Source organism: Lucilia cuprina, chromosome 4, assembly GCF_022045245.1.
Source record: "Lucilia cuprina isolate Lc7/37 chromosome 4, ASM2204524v1, whole genome shotgun sequence".
NCBI lineage: Eukaryota > Metazoa > Arthropoda > Insecta > Diptera > Calliphoridae > Lucilia > Lucilia cuprina.
The window spans coordinates 7,891,999-7,917,526 of NC_060952.1; the positions used below are offsets into that span (position 1 = coordinate 7,891,999).

The 25,528-nt window shown below is 26.5% G+C and overlaps 1 protein-coding gene across 4 annotated transcripts in view; it reads left to right on the plus strand.

Moving 5' to 3' along the window:
• The window catches only part of LOC111676447 (tyrosine-protein phosphatase 99A-like), a 69,553-nt gene that overhangs the window by 42,263 nt on the left and 1,762 nt on the right, over nt 1–25,528 (plus strand). For 3 of the 4 annotated variants that reach the window (XM_046950727.1, XM_046950726.1, XM_046950729.1), the window contains exons 5-10: nt 1,143–1,259; nt 5,172–5,311; nt 23,699–23,988; nt 24,052–24,392; nt 24,461–25,183; nt 25,252–25,520. In XM_046950727.1, coding sequence (XP_046806683.1) covers nt 1,143–1,259; nt 5,172–5,311; nt 23,699–23,988; nt 24,052–24,392; nt 24,461–25,183; nt 25,252–25,520 — 1,880 coding nt within the window. The remainder of the gene's footprint in view (nt 1–1,142; nt 1,260–5,171; nt 5,312–23,698; nt 23,989–24,051; nt 24,393–24,460; nt 25,184–25,251; nt 25,521–25,528) is intronic. The other variant, XM_046950728.1, reaches the window with a different exon arrangement.

A 25,528-nucleotide genomic window follows, 5' to 3' on the forward strand; every position in this document is an offset into this window, starting at 1 on the left:
GATCGGTATACTTTAAGGTGGGTATTGGACCAATATTTTTGTATGTTACAAACATCAGCACAAACGTATAATACCCTCCCCACTATAGTGGTGTAGGGTATAACTATGCAATGAAGTAGCATAAGATCACAACTTCGAATAAAAAAAAAACTTAAATGAATCTCACTCACTATTTGAAAGTTTAAACTTACTGTCTTAAACTAAGTCAACTTATGTTTAGTTAATTAGTAACATTCATATCAACTTTAAATAATTGAAAATTAACGTAAACTTCGTTTTTTATTTGATATAAAAAGTAATTCGAATAAAATACTTTTACAAAATTGTTCCGAGTTTAAACTTTATTTAAACTAATGAAAATTAAATTTAATAATAGCAAACAACAAAAAGTTTTAGAAAATCATAATAACTTTTTTAAAAATGAATCTGGTTTTAAGCTAGTTTAAACTTCAAAATACATTATCATAAGAAATTTTCTTAAGATAGATAAATTAACATTTAAACATAGTTTAGACTAACAAAATTTAAATTTAAACACTAAAACCAATATATTTTGCCACTTTAAAAGATTTCGTGTGCATAACCACCCTCGTAAATTTTCGTTTATTTACAACATAAAAAATCTAACAGTTACAGGAAAACATTTATAAACTAAAAAATTCAAATACAAACATTCAGAGGCAACATTCACATAAATGATAAATGGTTGTAAAACAACTATACTACAAATTTTTAAAAGCCTGGTAAAAGTTTATCTTTTTGATATGCATTCAGTAGTTGGAAAAAAATAACTTTTCCCTAAAAAAATATAACAAAAAAGAGGAAAAACTGATCGTTAGCACATATTCAAAACTATTAAATTTATACAAATTGTCAAAAAAAATTTGTTAGGAAAAAATAAAAAATAATAATAACAACAACAAAACATTGGCGACAGATATTTTTTATATAAAAAAAAAAAATAAAAAAAAAAGTTTTCAAATGTTTTATAAAACAAAGTTACAACAAATGTAAATAAATGTTTGTAAAATTCACTAACAAATAAAAATAATAAAAAATATATTTCATAAAATTTTTTTAATATTTATTGTTGTTCATAATTGTTTTAAATTTATGATTTTTTTTCTTTTTTCTCTTTGCAGATGATTATACAGAATTTAACCATGTATCAATTGTATGAAGTTAAAGTGGCGGCAGCTACTTTCAGCATAATAAATCCAAAGAAAATTATTTTGGGTAAATTTTCTGAAGGCAAAAAGGTGAGTGTGTTTCTACAAGAAAAATATTTGTCACATATTTTTTTCTTTATATACAAAATTCAAAAAAGTCTAAATTTAATTTATTAAAAGATTTATTTGAAATAATCCTGTTTAAATAATTCTGAAAAAATCTGCATTTAATTTAAACTCCCATAGCGAAATAGTTATTAGTCTTTCATTTTGTTTGCATAGTTTTGACATTGAAAGGAAAAAAGTGAAAAAAAAAACTATCATTCTCTCTTGTCTAAATAGCATTCTGCTATAGTATTACATAAAATTTAACATACAGTGTGTTAAGAAATTTTGTTTACAGAAATATTTTATTCCGAAAAAAGAGTGTTAATTAGCTAAGTCTGTTTATAAGCTTAATAAAATAAATTATTTTTCAACTCTAGTGAAATAAATAATATGATTGAAATATTAAAGATTTTTGTTATAATAAGAAATAATGTCAGAGGTCAAAGGTCAAGTTAAAATATCACATTTTTTGTGCTTTATATGTTTGGGAACCATAAAAACATTTTCTATCAAAAAAAATATTTTTTGATGATCTTTAGATATATAATTCACTAATTTAGATTTAAAAGTTGCTAAACTCAGTTCTTCAGTATATTATAAGAACTTCTGTTTTAAACATTAAAGATTTTTAAATGAAAAAGTACTAGTTGAAATATTAATCAAAAATTAAAATCTTTTTGTAGAGAATTAAATTTTATAAAAGTGGTCTTAGCTACTTTAGATTCTAAGCTAAAATCCCTATTGTATTTAAATTTGTTTTGAAATCATCTAAATAACTTTAAACCTTGCTCAATCTTAAAGCCTAAAATGAAAATATATTTGATCATCCATTAAATGAATATTCTATTTTGACTACCTACTTTTATCACCCACTGTAACTTACATACATTCATATATTTACTTCACTTGTCACTTGCATTTTTTTATTTTTTTTACAAATTTTCGTCATCAATTTTCTTCTTTTGCAAACATTCCCAAAATAGTTTATTTTTTTATGTACGTCAGTAAAAACAAAGAGCAAAGAAAAAATAGCGACAAGCTGAACGAAGTTTTAAAAATGATGTAGACTTTGGATTTTCTCTGGTAGTTGTATTTAAATGTATGCATTTGACATGTTTAAATGTAAGAGATATTATTTTTCATCTCAATCCCATGTTTTTTTTTTTTTTTGTCTTTATGTTTTTGCTACCAACCCGGCACACATCCATATTAATTCAAGTGAAAATGTACGTGAATTAGTTGTTGTCGTAAATGTACTTATATATTTATATAAGTAGATTTTTAGTATGAAAAAGACTTAAAAGACTGCTAGAAATAGAAAAATTTCGTATTTTTATTTTTGTAATAAAAATTATTAAGTGAAAAATAAGTACATACACAAAAAGAAAAATCATATACTAAATTTTTCTTAACTTCAAGACAAAAATAAAAAAAATATATATAAACAACTTTATACTAGACTCAAGATTATCTACAAGACTAAAGATAAGATTAATAACTCGACTATAGGCAAGGATATATACTGGCCTGAAGACTCGACTATACTATACGCAAGATGGAACACTATACTGTTGTTAAGATTATAGACTAGACTAGGCTATATACTATACTATAAACTAGGCTATAGACAAAATTATAGAGTAGTTTATAGATCAGAATATAGGCTAGACTATAGGCTATACTTTACGCAAGATTAAACACTATTCTGAAGATAAGATTATAGACTAGCCTAGACTATAGATTATACTATAAACTAGACTATAGACTAGACTATAGAGTAGTTTATATATCAGAATATGGGCTAGACTATAATATAGTCCATTATATATTTTATTATCTAGTCAACAAACTACAGATAAGATTATAGACCAGACAATAGCCTAGACTATAAACCAGACTGTAGACTAGACTATAGAATAGGCTATATACTAGACTATAGACAAAACTATAGACTAGACTTTAGAGTAGACTATAGATCCGAATATAGGCTATACTATAATATAGACTATAGTCTAAATACTAGATTATAGACTATACTATATACTAGATTATAGACAAGACTGCAGACTAGACTATGGGCTAGACAATAGACTAGACTACAGACTAGACAAGAGAGACTAAACTATTGACTAGACTATAGACCAGACTATAGACTAGACTATAGATTAGGCTATAGACTAGGCTATAGACTAGGCTATAGACTAGGCGATAGACTAGGCTATAGACTAGGCGATAGACTAGGCTATAGACTAGGCTATAGACTATACTATAGACTAGGCTATAGACTGTACTATAGATTATAATATAGACTAGACTATAGACTAGACTATAGACTAGACTATAGACTAGACTATAGACTAGACTATAGACTAGGCTATATACTGTAGACTAGACTATAGACAAGACTAAAGGCTAGACTATAAGCTATACTACAGATTAGACTATAGAAAAGGCTATAGACTAGACTATAGACTAGACTTTAGAATAGACTATAGAGTAGATCATAGACTAGACGATAGACTAAACTATAGGCTATAGACCATAGACTAGACTATAGGTTGGAATAGACTAGTCTATAGGCTAGCCCATATACCAGACTATAATATATTTGATGCATATTAATTAAGATTTTATTTATTGAATTATTTTTCTAATATGTTTTAAATTCTGAAATCAATTCGAATCAAACTAAAGTCAAACACATTTTGGAATTAATTCAATATATTAAACAAAAAAAGGAACTTCCAATGAAGCGAAAAAGAAGTAGAATTTAAACCATGGAAGTACTGAAAAAGACCTGAAGAAGTTATGGGATTTGATTCATAATGGATCGAACATCATGAATCCTGAACATTTATAAAAATTATAGAATTTTCTTAAGCATTTGGCAATTATACTTAACAGAAAATTTTTGGTATATTTTTATGTTAAAGTGACATATAGAGCAAATCTGTCAATCCATCTTGTCCGAACACATAATCTAATACTATGTTTGTATATCAAATGAAAGGAGTGAAATGATTTACAAGATCTACCTTAAAAGTGAACTTATTCGTAATATAATACTTTAACTTGTTTCTACATTAATTTAGAAATTTCTAGAATTTTCTTTATAATTTATACGAATAAAATAAAATTATGAGATTTATTAAAATGTTTTTCTTAACATTTCAGTATTCTTTTCAAAGAAACATTTAAACACTAACAGCAGGTGTAATTTCAAGTAAAATAATCCCTGTTTTATTTGAACAAATTATACTTTTGTTTTAATATTTTCCTAATTTTTAGTTTCCGTTTACAAATTTATAAATTTCCTGTAACAAAAAAAAATAATAACAAAGAAAAAGAAAAACAAACGAATAAATGAAAAAAAAACAAACAAAATATATATATATACATATTTTTTTTCAAAATAAAGATTTATGCTTTTCCCTTGTTAAGTAAAAAGTTGTTAAAAAAACCTTTTTTATGATCAAAGTTATAGTAACAAAAAAAACAAAGAAATATTTATAAAAAATTTAAATATTTTCTTTTTTTGTTAAGTTTAGCCACAGAAAAAAATAGAAAATAAAAGAAATAAAACATTGTACTTGTTCAGTTATTCTTTATTTAACGATTCATTGCATAAATTTAATGTTGTCGTTAAAGGTCTTAAAGGTCGTGCTAAAGTTTGACTAAAATTGTGTAGTAAAACAGTACTTTTGGCATATTTATTATTATTATAAAGTATCCCATCAATGGTGTTGGGGTTAAAGAAGCTTTACTTGCTCTTCCTTTTTTAATAACTTAATTTTCTTAATACTTACACACACACAAATTTTTTTATGACTCACTCTTCTTTATACTAATTCTATTTTTTTGTATTTTTTGTATATTTGTTTTTATTACATTTAGATTGGTTTACAACCCAACTGTGAAAAGATACAACCTCTTTTGCGCCAATCTCATAATGATTATAATTTAGCGGTTTTGGTTGGCATCATTTTTAGCTGTTTCGGCATAGTGCTCATTGTAATGGCATTCTTTTTATGGAGGTAAGTGGTGTTCTTTCAAAAAACAAAACAGAAAAGAAATATGTTTGTAGAGTATACATTGAGTACACAGTAAACCTACAGAATTTTTATATAAACTTTTTATTATATATTCGTTTAAAATACAAAAAAACAAACAAATTTCTGTAATAATTATAACCATTAGTAATGAATGAAAATGAAATGTAAAAAAATGTGAAAAAAATGTATTTAAAAGAATTATGGACGTGCTGTTACAGTTGGTTAAATTCGCTTAAAAGCACTTACAATGTGTAAAAGAAGGAAGAATGTTAAATAGAATTTTAATTTTTTGAATAGGGATCGGAAAGATCTATTTCCCTTGGTGATGAAAATTCATGTGAAATTTGATGGAAAGATATAAATTTTTAAAGTTTGTAGTATACAGTAAAACCCTATAAACGTCTATAACGAATTTTTCGTTATTACGAACTATTTTTTAAGTTCAGACAGCTACAAAATCTTTAGCCGTTTAATTTTTACTTATAACGAACAAACAGAATTGATCCCCTAGAATTTTTTATAAAACGGTTTGACTGTAACTTATTTTCAATACCCAGCAGTTCGACGGGACAGTCCCGAACTGACTACTTAACCTACCACTTGTGGTGGCCCCTAGCCACCTGACTACCCAGGTGAGCGACCATTTTAACATGGGCTTGTCCTACGAGGAAGTCAATCGTCACTCTACACCCTACAAAGAGTCAGTTAAGAGACGATTGCCTCCGCTCTCGCTCACAAAGGGGACACTAAAGAGACGACTGTCTTCGTTCTCGAAAAAAACAACTTTTAAGAGTATAATCTCTAGGTTACTTGAGGACAGTAAAGATACGACTGTCTCCGCTCCCGCTTACAAAAAGGACACTATAGTGACGAATGTCTTCATTTTCTATTAAAAAGGGTACATTCGTGACGAATGACTCTTTATCGAACTGCTGGATAAAAACGCAAACAAAGACATAGACTCGTTTTGAAAATTAAACACATTCGGACTTTAACCGGTGATTGTGTTCTTCAGTTTCGGATTTAAGTTCAGTTTTAACTTTGTTAGTATTGCCAACTTTTCACTTAAAAAAACATAAACAATGAACAGCTGTTTTTTACAAATACAAAATACTTTTGTAAAATGAAAAATTTTGGAAAAATGTTAAATAAACATTTAAAATAATAATAAATTAAACAAAACAAATCAGAAAATTGCAATTTACTTAAAATATTAAGTTTTTGTTCTTCGATTTTATTGTTTTATTGTTTTTGTTAATTGTGTTTTCTCACATATAACTTAAGTTTAATTGGCCAATAACACTTAGTTAAACTAAGATAATAAGTTACGTTACTGTTTACTAAAAAATACAAAACATATATTAAACTAAGTTTAAACAAACAATGTAGATTATCTTTATCTGAAAATTCTCGCTTCATATAAATCAGTTTTGGTTCCCTTTTTGAAAATCTATTTCAAAACATACTCTCGTATATATGTTGTTAAATTTTATTCCGATCGAACCAGCCATTTAGAAATGTTCTTCTGCCAATTCTCGTTTCAATTGAATCAGTTACATTCGTATGGTCTGAGCAGATTTCAGATTCTTTTGGTCTGATATCTGGTTCGTAGACACTCCGTTATAAATCAAACTTAAGTACTTTTCAAACTGCCTCTAAACCTATAACCTGCACTTTATTAAATGGCATTTTAAAATAAATGATTCTTGTTGTTGTTCAAAATAGTTGTTTTTAATGTTTTTCACTTTTCTTCTTATTATAATTTTGATTTTTGGTTTTCAGTATTTTTGCAAATGGGTAATTTGTTCCGAAAAAAAGTATATTTCAAAATATATATATTATAGTAAGGGGTTTTTATAATATGCACAATTTATGAAAGTTTGAAATTTATGGCAATTTTTTTTTCTTTTCTTATGGCTGCTGCTTTTTTGGTTGCTTTTTTAATTTAAAACAAATTGCTAATTTGTTGTTGTTTTATTATTATTTTTTCCAAAGGGAAGTTTTCATTTAATAAATTAATATTATTGTTTAGAAAAGTTTTATTTTAATGAATTTTATTTGCAAAACTTTTTACATTTTAAATTGTTTTGTGGCTTGTTGTCGCACGGGGGTTGAAGCGTAAAAACGGTATATTTTTGCGCTTGTCTTTCAAAAGAAAAAAAATAAATCAGACAATATTTTACTGGTGTTTTTAACATTTTAATTACTTTCGACAAACCATAAAAAATATATAAATATAAACAGCAATTCGTTATAAAAAGTTAAATAATTAGAAAAAAATGTGTTAACCCAATTTAAATAAAAAAAAACGAAAGGAGTTATAGAAAAATCTGAGTAGGTGGATAAAATTAAATTAAAATATTATTCTTGGACTTTAAACACCATTTGTTATTTTAATATATGATAAAAATTTTATTAATTAGTCATAATTTCTTACTAATTATTCAATTAAAAAAAGATATCTTTGTTTAAGAAGGTAAAAGATTCAAAATAAATCATTAAATTTAATAGCTGCTATTTTAGCATCAAAATTGGTCCTTTTATTATTATAAATAGTTAAGCATTTATAAATAGATACAAATACTGCACTACACAGAGGTAAATATAAATACATACACTCAGTACCAAATTGACACCAAAGTGTTTACAATTTTTCATTAACATCCGTCGTCAAATTATATAAATACGTACGACAACGCAACGTTGTCAGTATTGCAACAGAGCTAAACAGAAAGATATACTCCCGGTACCAAATTGACACCAAAGTGTTTATAATTTTTCAATAACATCCGTTGTCAAATTATATAAATACGTACGACAACGCAACGTTTTCAGCATTGCAACAATTTGTTGTATTGAAAAATTGGAAACACTTCGGTATCAGTTTGATACTAGGCGTGTATATTTCTTTTTTTTTTTCCTCAGTGTAAAAAGGATATTTATAAAGTAGTTACTGAGTAGTTGAATAGTTTCCAAGTTATATTCACTTTGCTACGAAAACTCATTTAATTACTATGAAACCGTGTTTATTTCTCTTTATTGACATTTGTTATGAAATCGAGCTCACACTAGGACCGATAGTGACCTTAATGTATTTCTTCCAATTTGATGTAGTAAATATCCTCCTGTCAACCTAACATACAAAGGTCATCGGCAATTACTGAGCGATCGAACATACATTGAATTACCACTTGAGCGATCGAGCAAACATAATCATTCGCTGAGTTATGAAAGTTTATTTGATCATTAGAAAACTTGTTCTCTTTCTGTTGCTGTTACTGAGTAATCAGTGTGCAATTTACCGTTTTCGTAATATAATAAAACATTCTCATTCGCTTCGTTATCAAAGTTATCATGATCACCAGACAACGGCGATTCTTTTGAGATCGAATTAGGTCTTTCGCTATCGAACAAACGTTTTCACGATGAAAACTTATTTGATTAGGTATTCATTTGCAAGATTCCATTACAAAGGACAATTAAGGGCCTTCAACTACTGCAACTTGCATGATCGAGCAATCATGATCGTTCTTTTTTCTACTACGATGAAACTATTTAATAAATGTTTATAACTAAATCCAAATGCCAAAACAAACTACTTTCATGTTTCATAACTTTTCAAAAAGTGTTCAGAACTAAACAGATACTTTGATGCCTTAAAAGAGTATAAGAATGTCTTTCTCCTGCCTGTATAATTTATTGCTTAACAATAAAATTACATTTGAATAATTCGCAATCAGTGTCGTTAAGTTGTATTGTCGTATTTTTATGTTTTAATCAGTGTTTACTTTTACTAATATATTAGTCTGCATTTGCCGCAAATTACATATTTTTATCACTCGTCATACTAAAAATATTTAAACTTTTTCAGATTTAAGTAACATTGCTACTAAATATTGCCGTTCTGTTTTTATGTTTAACTAGAAAAATTGCGACGTTACACTGCAATTTCTAGCAGCACGAATGAACAGTATTAATCTCTTGTTTGTTGTACAAGAAAAAATATATATTTTTGTGCTATAGCAGCGCACACTCAAATCTGTTAAACTAATATGGCTAGTATTGATGATATTTTTATTTGCGCTTAGTTTTTCCTAGCAGCAATTAAATTTTGTTTTGCAACTGCTACCTGCAAATTTATTTATTGTTTTTTTTTTTTTAAATATTGATGTTACAATTTGAAAATATTTGAATATGATAGATATGCATATATGTTATTGGGGTAAAATTATAATAATTCTAAGTCGAAAGGGAAAAACTCTTCAGCGAGCCGGCGATAATATATAGAATTGCCGCCTGAATATTCGCAATATTTGCATAAGCATGCTATATATTTGTGTATAGTTCTACAATCTAAAGATTAATTAAGGATAATTATTTTTCGCAACATAAAAACTTGTTTGTAAAATATACATAGTGCTACCTCCCATACTATTAGAGTCAGAATCTTCTAATTTTGACGAAAAACATTAACTTCATTATGGACATTGGGAAAAAATGGGCAGACTTTTATTAGTATATGTACATGTTATTGAAAATATGGCTACCCCATAAAACACAACTCAAATTAAAAGCGTGTTTATTATTTTGTTCTAATAAATAAACATTTTTGAGCAATGTAGTTGTAAGATTATATGGTTATACTTCTAACAATTTTATAACCTAATGATAGTTTTAAATATTTTTTTGTAGAAATTAATAAATTTATAATCACCTTGTATAAAACAGGGTGAACACACATAATTAAAATATTTTTTGTTGAATTCTAATGAGCTTACTTTACAAATTATTCAAATCACACTGCTAAAATGTGGAAGATTATTATATAATTTTTTTTTTGAAGAAATGTAGTTTATAATATTTTGTAATACATTAAGGAAAAAAACAAACAAATATCAATGTAGTATTTTTCTGTATTATATCATACAGAAATTATGAGAATATTTAAACTATATTTTAATAATTAATATGTCAATCAGTACAGGATATTATAGGTCGAATATGTCAATCAGTACAGGATATTATAGGTCGAATATCATCGATATATGGATGATAATAAATATACATATTAATATCGACATACATACTTAAATGCGTACAAATGTGAAGTGTAATACTGAATTTAAGCTCATGAAATGTAATAAAACTGTCAGTGTATTTACATACATACATACCTACATATGTTTATTTACAAATTGCTGCATCAATATTGCCAAAAAAATAATAAATAAAACTACAACTGGCAGTAGCAAAACCAAAATAAAGTTACATTGCTGCTAGGAAAAACTAAACGCAAACAAAAATAACATCAATACTCTCCATATTAGTTTAACAAATTTGAGTGTGCGCTGCTAAAGCACAAAAATATATGTGTGTTGACCTGCAATTATGTCTGCCTGCTACTAGAAATTGCAAACACGAGTTGCAATTTTTATATTAATACGAATATATATGACTGCAATTTTTAGTAGCAAAGTGATACAAAAATTATAAAGTTTCATATTTATTTTATAGTCATATACAAGAGAGGTGGTGCTAGTGCTGCATATTTAAACGCTGGTTTTAATAACAAACCTATAGTAAAAATATATTACATACAATGCTACAACTCTACTACATCGATTGTAAATTGTACAATTATCACGTCTTTTCAAGATGTGATCTTCAAAAATTTCCTAAATAATTATTACATTTACCCCATTTTCATTTACGTATCTGCTTCTAAAGCTGGAAAACAGAATAATTTTTATTGGATTTCGTATATATATATTTGTTTTTCTACAAATATATTTTTTTTACTGAATTAATGAATTCCTAAAATTATTATTTATCTTTTTATCAGCTAAACTAAATGAAAATTTATTCAGTTCTTGATAAATTTATCAAATTTCAAATAATATTAATATTTTTACTTAAATGTCAAACAAAATGTCTAATATAATAAATGCTTATAGAAAAAAACCCCCAAAAGAGAAAATTAAATAATTAAACAAAAAGCTAAAAGTAGGCAAAAGTCCTTCATAAATTGAGGAGTACTTTTCTTTTAAGTGGTTGTTGCCAGTACTAAAGGTCTAAAAGTTTTTCCAAGAATATGCGATAATGATAATAAGCTCTAAATAAATTTCATAACACTCAACTCAGTCAACACACTTAATTGCATTAAAATAAAATGTATACCTAACTCTTTTATTTTATTTTTGTGAGAAGGGAAATTTAAACTCGTATTTTAGCCATTATATAATAAATATGGCCCAAAGGATTAAGTAGAAAGCAAACAAAACTAAAAATTTTGAAACAAGATCTCGTCAGAAAACAAAAGCGTAAATGGCAATTTATACAATATTTTTTGCCAAATAGAATAAAATTAAAAGATAGACGGATGTATTTTTATACATATTAAGCGTAAAACTTTTTTTTTCCTGTGAAGTGAAGGATTCTTCTAGGATGACCGTTGTTTCAAAAATATCCCCTCTTTTTTTGGTTTTTCTTCTTTTTTCATTAACAACAAAATGAAACAAAGAAGAGTAGCAGCGAGAGTATCTAACAAACAAAAACTAATAACAGCTTGAAAAATAAAATGCAAACATAATAAAAACTTAATTAAATTCTTAAAAAATAGAATAGAATAAAACAAAAAACAATCGTTACAAAAAAGTAACTGAATTTCATACTTGAAAATAATGAAATGAAAAGAAGAAAAATTGTATAAAAACTTGTTAAATAAAATTTTAAAAAAAATGGATTCAAAGTATAAGCTGAAGTACTTAAAAATTGTATAAACAAATTTTTTTGTTGTAATTTTTAAAATTAACTTTTTATTTTGGTAAACAAGTTGCATACATTTCTTTTATAAAATAGACAATTTTAAAGTGATTAAGCTGAATTACAGACTAGACTTTAGGTAGATAGATAGATAGATAGATAGATAGATAGATAGATAGATAGATAGATAGATAGATAGATAGATAGATAGATAGATAGATAGATAGATAGATAGATAGATAGATAGATAGATAGATAGATAGATAGATAGATAGATAGATAGATAGATAGATAGATAGATAGATAGATAGATAGATAGATAGATAGATAAATAGATAGATAGATAAATAGATAGATAGATAAATAGATAGATAGATAGATAGATAGATAGATAGATAGATAGATAGATAGATAGATAGATAGATAGATAGATAGATAGATAGATAGATAGATAGATAGATAGATAGATAGATAGATAGATAGATAGATAGATAGATAGATAGATAGATAGATAGATAGATAGATAGATAGATAGATAGATAGATAGATAGATAGATAGATAGATAGATAGATAGATAGATAGATAGATAGATAGATAGATAGATAGATAGATAGATAGATAGATAGATAGATAGATAGATAGATAGATAGATAGATAGATAGATAGATAGATAGATAGATAGATAGATAGATAGATAGATAGATAGATAGATAGATAGATAGATAGATAGATAGATAGATAGATAGATAGATAGATAGATAGATAGATAGATAGATAGATAGATAGATAGATAGATAGATAGATAGATAGATAGATAGATAGATAGATAGATAGATAGATAGATAGATAGATAGATAGATAGATAGATAGATAGATGGATAGATAGATAGATAGAATTTTTAGTAGCAAAGTGATACAAAAATTATAAAGTTTCATATTTATTTTATAGTCATATACAAGAGAGGTGGTGCTAGTGCTGCATATTTAAACGCTGGTTTTAATAACAAACCTATAGTAAAAATATATTACATACAATGCTACAACTCTACTACATCGATTGTAAATTGTACAATTATCACGTCTTTTCAAGATGTGATCTTCAAAAATTTCCTAAATAATTATTACATTTACCCCATTTTCATTTACGTATCTGCTTCTAAAGCTGGAAAACAGAATAATTTTTATTGGATTTCGTATATATATATTTGTTTTTCTACAAATATATTTTTTTTACTGAATTAATGAATTCCTAAAATTATTATTTATCTTTTTATCAGCTAAACTAAATGAAAATTTATTCAGTTCTTGATAAATTTATCAAATTTCAAATAATATTAATATTTTTACTTAAATGTCAAACAAAATGTCTAATATAATAAATGCTTATAGAAAAAAACCCCCCAAAAGAGAAAATTAAATAATTAAACAAAAAGCTAAAAGTAGGCAAAAGTCCTTCATAAATTGAGGAGTACTTTTCTTTTAAGTGGTTGTTGCCAGTACTAAAGGTCTAAAAGTTTTTCCAAGAATATGCGATAATGATAATAAGCTCTAAATAAATTTCATAACACTCAACTCAGTCAACACACTTAATTGCATTAAAATAAAATGTATACCTAACTCTTTTATTTTATTTTTGTGAGAAGGGAAATTTAAACTCGTATTTTAGCCATTATATAATAAATATGGCCCAAAGGATTAAGTAGAAAGCAAACAAAACTAAAAATTTTGAAACAAGATCTCGTCAGAAAACAAAAGCGTAAATGGCAATTTATACAATATTTTTTGCCAAATAGAATAAAATTAAAAGATAGACGGATGTATTTTTATACATATTAAGCGTAAAACTTTTTTTTTCCTGTGAAGTGAAGGATTCTTCTAGGATGACCGTTGTTTCAAAAATATCCCCTCTTTTTTTGGTTTTTCTTCTTTTTTCATTAACAACAAAATGAAACAAAGAAGAGTAGCAGCGAGAGTATCTAACAAACAAAAACTAATAACAGCTTGAAAAATAAAATGCAAACATAATAAAAACTTAATTAAATTCTTAAAAAATAGAATAGAATAAAACAAAAACAATCGTTACAAAAAAGTAACTGAATTTCATACTTGAAAATAATGAAATGAAAAGAAGAAAAATTGTATAAAAACTTGTTAAATAAAATTTTAAAAAAAATGGATTCAAAGTATAAGCTGAAGTACTTAAAAATTGTATAAACAAATTTTTTTGTTGTAATTTTTAAAATTAACTTTTTATTTTGGTAAACAAGTTGCATACATTTCTTTTATAAAATAGACAATTTTAAAGTGATTAAGCTGAATTACAGACTAGACTTTAGGTAGATAGATAGATAGATAGATAGATAGATAGATAGATAGATAGATAGATAGATAGATAGATAGATAGATAGATAGATAGATAGATAGATAGATAGATAGATAGATAGATAGATAGATAGATAGATAGATAGATAGATAGATAGATAGATAGATAGATAGATAGATAGATAGATAGATAGATAGATAGATAGATAGATAGATAGATAGATAGATAGATAGATAGATAGATAGATAGATAGATAGATAGACAAAAAACCCAAAACACAAGATACAAAGCTTAACCCTGTCGATATTTTATCAGTAGGTATATTTTCGATTTTTCGACTTTATGCATTTTATGAAAAGTCGTTTGATCGACTTTTTTATTTAATTAAAAGTCGACTTTTCGATTTAAAGTATTTTATAAATAGTCGACTTCTTGACTTTATTCGACTTCGTTCGACCTTTTTTTTACTTCTTTCCACTTTTTTCGACTATTTTTTGACATTTTTCGCATTTTTCCGAGTTTTTGACTTAATCGACTTTTTTCAACTTTCCGACTTTTCGACTATTTTAAAGTTTTTCCACTTTTTTAAAATTTTTGACTATTTTTGACTTCTTTCTACTATTTTCGAGTTTTCAACTTTTTCCGACTATTCGACTTTTTTCGACTTTATACGACTTTTTTCGACATTTTTCGACTTTTCGACTTTTTTGAGACTTTTCGACTTTTTTCGACTTATTGGCTTTTTTCAACTTTTTGACTTTTATTTACAAAGTCGACTTTTCGAGTTATTTGGAACAAAATAGTAGGCTTCGACTTTTAGTATTTTTTCGACAAAAGATGATTGTTCGAATTTTCGAAAGTCGATTTATAGAACTCTAATTTTATTACTAACACAATTTCTTGAGTGTAGTTATTGCATTAATAAATGGGTGGAAGTATTAAATCATATTTTATTGCATAGTAAATGCACAATTTTTCTTACATTTAAATGCTATAAACGAAAATCTATACAATTTTGAAGAAATTTTTCTTAACTCAGCACATCTATTAAATTAGTTCTTCTTTCTCGCTTGACATTTTCCCCCCTTTAAAAACTAAAGAGTTGTTTACTATTTCAACTGAAAATAGACTGAAAATATTTTCTATTTTGTCTGTCACAAATATTTTTTTTGTTCGCATGTACTTTTAGTTTGAACTTTATTTTTAACAATATTTCGTTGGGATTTTTTTTCTTCTTTTCTAATCTTCTGTTTTGTTTTTATGTTGTAACTCATCCCAAATACGAAGATGCAAAAAGGCCAACAGTATTACAATAACACTAAGAAGAAATAGCATTAGCCAAAATATAAATACATACATATGTATATGTAGTAGTGTGGTGGCAAGAAAAGTTTTTGCAAAACTTTTTGTAAAAGAATTTTTTTGTTATATTTTAAACTTCATCACTTTTGTGCAGTTTGTTTGGCTAGATGGTTGGTTTTGTTTTGTTCGTTCGATATGAAGAGGATTATTTTGGCAGACTTTGCTTTTAAGATCAAAATATTACGGTTACAGCAACAATAATAATGATAATACTACAACAAATAATAACCAACAAAACTAAAACTTATTATGCTTTTTGATAAAAAGAAATATTATCAAACTTTTTTACAACCTAGTATAACAAGATATTTTATTTAAATTTTAAAAACTTATTGATTTTTCAAATTTCTAAAATAAATTGTTTAAATGTCCTTACTTTTCATGGTATGTATGTATTTACAAATTACGATGACTTCATAATTTCAACACCCTGTTTTAAATTTTTTTTCTTGTTGACAATTGTTTAATAATATTTATTGTAATCTCTACAATTGTAATCAATTAACAAATCAAAACTTTTAAAGGTTAAATTATTGAGAACAGAAATAAAACCTGAGAGCTTACATTTAGTAACTAGAGAAAAACTTATAAACAGAGAGCAAGAGATACTTTTTTTTCATAGGAAAACTCATTTAACTCTTTTTTATTATAATTTTTGTTGTTCTTTGAAGAAAACTTAATTGAAGAACGTGAACAAAAGAGCAAAGTTAAAATACCTGTTCTCAGTGCTGCCAAAACTGTTTGTGTTTTAAAAACAGCTAAAAATGATCGTTACAAAACATCTTAATAAATAGAATAAAAATATTTTTAGAAAATTTTAGCATATGTAATTTAAAAATTTTAAAACAAAGGTTAAAGTTCAAATTTTTAAATTATTTGCATTATTATGTAGTACAAACGTCAATTTTAAAAAAATATATTGAGAATTTTCGTGCGGGTCAAAGGTCAAATGTAATAATTTTTAGATTATTTATTAAAATTATGTTTTTCATTTCCATTTTTAGATTAATACTGCCAAATTGTATTTAAATATTTAAATAAATAATTATTTTTCAAACAAAGGTCAAAGGTCAAATTTAAAAAATTATAAATTTTTTAAAAATATAAAAATACTTATGCTTTTGTATATCTATTAGTTTTTCTTACTTACTTAAAAACATTTTTTCATTAGAGGTCAAAGGTTAACTTTTTTAAAAGAAATCGAGATTTTTACTCAAAATCAAACGAAACGTAATGCATTTTCTTATTATCTGCATATGTTTCAAAAGATTTATTTAGAATTCATAAAAGAAACTGCTTAACAGCATAACACAAAAGTTTTCATTTTCAAGGTTAACCTTTGACCTTGAAGATGAAAATTTTTAAAACTTGAAAAATTATATGAAAATAGAAAATATTTAAAAAAATTTGTCAATTATTTCGAATAGAATTAGAAACATTTAAAATTATCTACTTTCATAAAGAGGTCAAAGTTCAAATATTATAAATTTGTCTTTTTGGAAATGAAAAAAATTAATTTTTACAATTTTGAGAATTTTGTAAATATATTTTTAATTTTTATTATTTTTCCCAAATTTTGTAAAATCAAGCATTTTCATTTAGAGGTCAAAGTTCAAATTTAAAAAAATAACTATTTTGCAATGAAAATAAAAAGGGAATATTTAGAACATAAAAAAGTAATAATATTAGTGTACAGATCAAAGATCAGATTTGACAAAACTATTCATATAAATAAAAGTAAATTTTTAAAGACAAAGGTCAAAGGCCAAATGTAGTAAATTATTTTTATCTCATTGATTATTTATTTTTTAACTAAATTAAATATTAACTATAGAATATTATATATAAAGTTATATTCAAAATGTTTACCTTTAATTTCGGGAATTTTAAAATTTTCTTACAATAAAAATGTTCAGAAACCAACCCTAAAGAAAACAGCTAAATAACTACATCTGTCTACATATACTTTATCTTTATTTTGACTCTTTTCTCTCACTCTCACACAAAGATACGTCAATATTTTATAGAGAATTTTATACAAAAAAAAACAACAACAAGTTTAATCTATAGTAGAAAATAATAATAAAAAAATAATAAAACAGAAAAAGAAATATCAGATGTATATACAACTGAAAAGTGCCCACAAACAGTTGCCAAGTGATCGTGGATCGTGAGAGTAAAATCGACAAAAACTAGACGTGCGACTGCGATATGTTTTAACTAAAAGAAATTTTGAAAAAAAAAATGAATTAAAATTTGTAGTAAAAATCTATAACAAAACAAAATAAATATTTTTTTTTAATTTTTATAAAATTTATGTTATTTATTAAATGTGTGTTATTGTGGTTGAAAAAAAATCTAAAAACGTCATAGCGCCAAAAAACAAGAACGGAAAAAAAGACTAAACGCAATTGTAGAATTATTGAGGCAGATACGGGTTTGTCTGCAGCAAGCAGTAGTAATAGGTACTATTGCGAAAAATACCAATTTTTAATATAATGCTTTTATACATACATATTTTTTTCTAACAAAAAACAATACATCTACCTACACACTACAAAGAAAAAAATAATAATAATAATAAACAATTAGATAAAAACGGAAAAGAATTAAAAACATATGTACAAAAACATTGCAATTTTAATAACAAAAATAATCATGTGATTTATGAGTTTTTTATATAAAAATAAATATATATAAATTAAATTAGTAATAATTATAATTAAATTATAAAAATATACTATATATACTATTTAATGACGCAATGTGGATACAAGTAATTCATCTCACTAAAAAAAAAAATCCATTAAAAAAAGTGATTAAAATAACAAAACTTTCATGCTAGGCATACAAATTGTTTTTTTCTAAATAAAAAATATTTAAAAATACATTTAATTAAACACATACAAAAAATATAAATGCTAAGTATTCCGCCAGTCGTATGTACCCATATTATTACAGAACAAAACAAACGCAGAAAAACAAAACAAACAATAATTCTTTTGTAGTTAGTACAAACAAAAGATGTCAAGAAGTGCAATACAATTTGAAAGGCCGGCTAAAACGAAACGTGGTAATTGGTTTACGTAAGTTGGTTTTTTACTATAATATTAGATTTTCGATTTTTGTTCGTATCCTTAAAAGTAATCAAGAGATTTTGTATAAAAAAATATTTAGTTATAAAGTGTTGTGAACAAAAAAAAAAAATACGCCGATACTTCTTTTCAATTAATTGCGTCTAAATGAAAAAAAACACGGATGAAAACAACATTAACATTTTATTTTGATAAGAAAAAAAGTATCAAAATATGAGCAAAATAAGATAACACGTAAAAAAGTCACACACAAAAACAGTTTAACACTAGACGTACGGGTTAATTCAAAATAGAAGTGAGAGACAAATTGTGCGTTAATCTAATGCAGTAATGGGTACCTATACTATATTTGTGCGTGGTGTGAAGTAATTCATAACAGTTTTTAAAGGATTTTATTACACAAACATATGCATAACTGAACTAGTATTGAACTAGTACTAAAATAGTACTGAACTAGTACTGAACTAGAACTGAACTAGAACTGAACTTGAACTGAACTAGAACTGAACTAGAACTGAACTAGAACTGAACTAGAACTGAACTAGAACTGAACTAGAACTGAACTAGAACTAGAACTGAACTAGAACTGAACTAGAACTGAACTAGAACTGAACTAGAACTAAACTAGAACTAAACTAGAACTGAACTAGAACTTTAGTCTAGTCTACAGTCTTGAATAAAATCTAAGTGTATAATCATAAATATAGTCTCGTCAATAGTGGTGCCTATTTTCTTGACTACACTCTAGTTTAAAATATAAATAAAAGTGCAATAAGATCGAAATAAAGGATTCTCTTTTAGCAGAAATAGTTTCTAATAATATTTAAGACTATGTAGCCTAAGAAGAATCAAACTTGAGTCAGTAAAAATTTAGGCGCATTTAGTTTAAACTAAATTAACATATTCTTACAAAAGAAATAAAAAATATTATTTACTAATATTTTCCAACTAACAATAGCTAATCTATTGTTGTACTCTTTACTGTACATTTTTTAAACATTTTTTTGTATACACCTTATCTGACATTGTCTTTAAGATAAAACAAATTTAGGCCATAATAAATAATTTTTTACTTTAAACAAAGAAATTGTGTTTATGCAAAATTTAATATTTGCATAAAAATTGTTAAAGAAATTTTTTTGGTTTTACAAATTTTATTTAAATGTTAAGCAAAATTTCTTTAGAATTTTTGTTATGTAAAATAATTTAGAAAAAAAAACATTTTGCTACTTTGTTTGTTAAACAAAAGTTTGTAAAAATCCATTGATTTTAAATTAGTTGTGACTAATCTTTTTTCATTAGAAATCGTTTTAGTTTATTATTTAAGACAGTTATCTTAACCAGGGGGAAAACACTACCTTTCTATAAAGATTTTATTACAGTAAAATCTATTATAAAGTCAATAAAATTTAAAACAAGTTTTAACTTGATATTTATTTTGTACATGTAGCAGTGTTAAAAAAATATATATAAATATATATAATTTATTTTCAAATTCCCAGATTTATTCACATTAGTGTACTTATATTTTCCTCCCAAAAACTAAAAGTACTAAAAATATTCATTTTAAAATATTGAGTGGCCTTATAGTGTAATTAACACATGTACTGTTTATATCGTATATTTTTATTATTTTGCTGTTATTATTATGTATTTATTATCATTATTGTTTATGGTATTATGCAAAAATTCTAAAATATTTAATTTAGTTTACATTTTCATACTCACATTCACATATGAGTCTGTGTAAACATTCATTATTTACGCAGTAATAAACATGAATGTATGAAAATATAAACCAAAATCATGCTCACATTCGAATATGCGATTTTTAACATAGAAATCTCTAAATAAATAAGTTTTTATTTTAATATTTATATATATATTTTATTTTTTTGTTATTCAAAAACAATTTTCTTAAAATTGTATGTATAAACAACAATATTTTTAATAAAAAAATTAGAACATTGTTTTTCTTTTTGTTTGGTTTTTAGTTCTAGCTGTTGGCTGTTGTTTTGAAAATATGTATAAAAATATTTCTTATATGTTGGTTGTATGAATGGAATTAAAATATGTATTTAGTATTGCTGGTTAAGTATGGTCGAAATATTACACCATTCATGACAAATTCATATTTGATTTTAATGGCTTTTCAAACAAATACAATAAAAGAAAACCAACGTCATTATTTTTTATTTTTATTAATATGAAAATAATTTTCTGTATTTTACGTACACTGGTAGTAGAACACACAAGAACTTGTATAGTTTTAGACTTAACGATATAAATTACACAGTTGACGTTAGTTTTTCTATTTTTATGTTTTTTCATATTTTGATAAAAATTGTTTATGGCTGGCTTAATTTTAACATTTAACTCTGTATATAAATCTATGAATTTAAAAACAGAGCACTAAAAGAATTGAAAGTTTTTAGGTAGTAAAAATTATTTAAGATTGGAAATGTTGTTTTTTTTTAAGTTGACGTACATATTTTCAGGCATTAATGAATTGACTCGACTAGTCTATAGTCTCATCTATAGTCTTGCCTATACTCTAGTCAATAGTCTAGTCTATAGTCTGGTCTATAGTCTAGTTTATAGTCTAGTCTATAGTTAGTTAGTTAGTTAGTTTGAAAGGAGGATGTATACACATCAAATCCGAAGAAATACACCTAGGCCTCTATCGGGCCTGTTGTGCGCTCCTTAACCAGTGCCACGGGTGGGAATCGAACCCACCACCTCCGGTCTACCAGACTAGAACACTAACCACTAACCTACCGGAGGCCACTAGTCTAGTCTATAGTCTGGTCTATAGTCTGGTCTATAGTCTAGTGTATAGTCCAGCGTATAGTCTCTAACGTATAGTTTAGTGTATAGCTCAAGTCATAGTCTAGGCTATAGTCAAGTCTATAGTCTAATCTAAAGTCTAGTCTATAGTCTAGTCTATAGTCTAGTCTATAGTCTAGTCTATAGTCTAGTCTATAGTCTAGTCTATAGTCTAGTCTATAGTCTAGTCTATAGTCTAGTCTATGGTCTAGTCTATAGTCTAGTCTATAGTCCTGCCTATAGTCCAGTTTATTGTCCAGTCTATAGTCTAGTCTGTGACTTAATATACTGTCTAGCTAATATTCTAGCCTCTGTATAGTCTATTCAATAGTTTTTTCTATAACCTTAACTATGTCTATTTTTTATTTTGATTATAATCTATTAAGATCTAGTCTGGTTGTAACTATAGTCTAGTACATTGTTTGACTACTATGTACTTTTTTTAATATGTACGGTTTTTGCTGAAATCTGGATTTCACTCTTGACTTTAGGTTTTAATAATCTTAACTATTATTTCTTACAAGTAATCGTCTATTCCATAGTCTTGAATACAGACTTGGTTTTAGTATTGCCTAAGTCTATTATATACTGGATTCACCCACTAAATGAATTAACATTTTAAATAACTGTATTTAATATTAACTACATATTCTTATCATTATATTCATCTTTAATAAAGACAAGTACATAAATATATATTTAACAGTAGCTCTTGGTCATGCCCAACCAACCAACCTACTGTCATGTGCGGTAGTAGTTACTGATACTTGTAGTCTGCTTGACGCCTTTATAACGTATTATTATGATTATCTTTTCATTGCTTTCTTTAAAATTTTCTTACAATTTATTCTAAAGGTTTTCCTTACAGAAGAATTACTAAGATAGTTAATTTTATTTTTTCAAAATATTTCTTTTAAAACATATTCTTTTGAGGTTTTTTATTCTTCGCTTCTATAGAACTATGAAAGTAAGCTTGTTGAACAAGTGTTTTTTTAATATTTATTTATTTACTTCAAGTAATAAAAATAATAGTTTCTAGTTAGAAAATAAGGTAATATAATTTACGTAATGTTAACTTTAGCTAATAAATTACTTATTATTTAGTTGAATGTTTTATTTGTTTCAAAACAAAAAAAAAAGAAACCCGTGAAATTTAGTACGTATTTAATTTAACGCTAAGAGATTTTCAAGTTAATTTAGAAAGGTGTTAAATAACTACAAATATTTCGAGAATATTCATGAATATATACTAAATAATAACTAAAGAAAAATTGTTTAGTAAAAATAATTATTAAACAAAAATAATTAGAGTATAAGAAGATATAGGCAGTTGAATATACTTGCATACATATATAGAAATTTAAGAATTGGAAATACTTCAAGGAATTGTGACCCAAATTTATTTCAGTTATTACGATACATAAAGTGTATAGTAATCAAATTAAACTTTTCTTGAAAATTCTTGGAAATAAATATGAAATGCAAATAATAGTTTTAGCTAAATATAGTCTAGTCTATAGTCGTCTATAGTCTAGTTTATAGTCTAGTCTATAGTTTAGTCTCTAGTCTACTCTATAGTCTAGTCTATACTAAAGTCTATAGTCTAGTCTATAGTCTAGTCTACAATTTAGTCTATAATTAAGTCAATAGTATAGACTATAGGTTAGTCTATAGTCTAATTTATAGTCTAGTCTGTAGTCTAGTCTAAAGTCTAGTCTGTAGTCTAGTCTACAGTCTAGTCTATATTCTAGTCTATAGTCTATTCTATAGTCAAGTCTAAAGACTTGTCTGGTCTAGTATGTAACCTAGTCTATACTTTAGTCTATACTCTAGTCTATAGTCTAATTTACAGTCTAGTCTATAATATAGTCTATGGTCTCGTCTGTAGTTTTCTCTATAGTCTAGCCTATACGGCTACCACTTATGTATTTTTGACAAATTTATCTTAATTTTCTTTCATTTTATTAACGATTTCCCTTTCACATTTACCTTCTTTTCAGCAGGAAGTGCTTCCATGCTGCCTATTATTATTTAGATGATCCACCACATCATCCCAATGTACCTCAAGTAGATTGGGAAGTACCGGTTGAAATTGGCGGAGAGATAAGAGCAGCTGTACCCGTAAATGAGTTTGCCAAACATGTGGCCTCATTGCATGCCGATGGTGATATTGGTTTCAGTCGAGAATATGAAGCCATACAAAATGAATGCATTACCGATGATTTGCCCTGTGAACATTCTCAGCATCCGGAGAATAAAAGGAAAAATCGTTATTTAAACATAACAGCCTGTATGTGCTTAAAACTAACTATCCATATAAGATCCATTAAAATTAATAATCTTTATCTTTTAGATGATCATAGTCGTGTCCATTTACATCCCACCCCTGGCCAGAAAAAGAATTTGGATTATATTAATGCCAACTTCATAGATGGCTATCAAAAGTCAAGGGCCTTTATTGGTACCCAGGGTCCTTTGCCCGATACATTTGATTGTTTCTGGCGCATGATTTGGGAACAACGTGTTTCCATCATAATAATGATAACGAATTTAGTAGAACGAGGACGCCGTAAATGTGATATGTATTGGCCCAAGGAAGGGGTAGAAACCTATGGGGTCATACAAGTAAAACTAGTCGAAGAGGAAGTCATGGCCATGTACACCGTGAGAACATTACAAATTAAGCATTTAAAGGTAATTTATCTAATATATTTCTAAAATACATAATTGAAACTAATTTAACTTCATTTCATTCCCTAAAGCTTAAGAAAAAGAAACAATGTAATACCGAGAAAATTGTCTATCAATATCACTACACAAATTGGCCCGATCATGGGACTCCTGATCATCCTTTGCCGGTGTTGAATTTTGTTAAAAAATCATCAGCCGCTAATCCACCCGATGCTGGTCCAATTGTAGTGCATTGTAGTGCTGGTGTTGGTCGCACCGGTACCTATATTGTCTTGGATGCCATGCTTAAGCAAATCCAACAGAAAGGTGTGGTTAATGTATTTGGTTTCCTGCGTCACATACGTATACAACGTAATTTCTTGGTACAAACCGAGGAACAATATATTTTCATACACGATGCTCTAGTCGAGGCTATAGCGTCGAGTGAAACTAATTTAAGAGCAGAACAAATTGAGGAATTGAAGAATTGTACTCCTTATTTGGAGCAACAGTATCGTAATATCATACAATTCCAGACCAAAGACATACATATTGCTTCGGCCATGAAGCAGGTTAACTCGATTAAGAATCGTGGTGCTATATTCCCCATAGAAGGTAGTCGAGTACACTTGACACCCAAACCAGGCGAAGAGGGCAGTGATTATATAAACGCCTCTTGGTTGCATGGATTTAGAAGACTGCGTGACTTTATTGTCACACAACATCCTATGGCTCATACGGTCAAGGATTTTTGGCAAATGGTTTGGGATCATAATGCTCAGACTATTGTTCTATTATCATCATTGGATGAAATTGTAAGTAAAATTAATTTGTTTACTAAAATAATTTTTAACTAAAACTATTTTCTTTTCTTGTTTTCTAGAATTTTGCCCAATTTTGGCCCGATGATACGTCACCCATTGAGAGTGATTATTATCGTGTGAAATTTTTGAGTAAAACTAATAAATCCGACTATGTAAGTCGAGATTTTGTCATACAATCCATACAGGATGACTATGAGCTTAGTGTAAAAATGTTACATTGTCCCAGTTGGCCGGAAATGTCGAATCCCAGCAGCATTTATGATTTCATTGTCGACGTTCATGAGCGCGGCAATGATTATCGTAATGGACCAATTGTTGTAGTGGATAGGTAAGTGA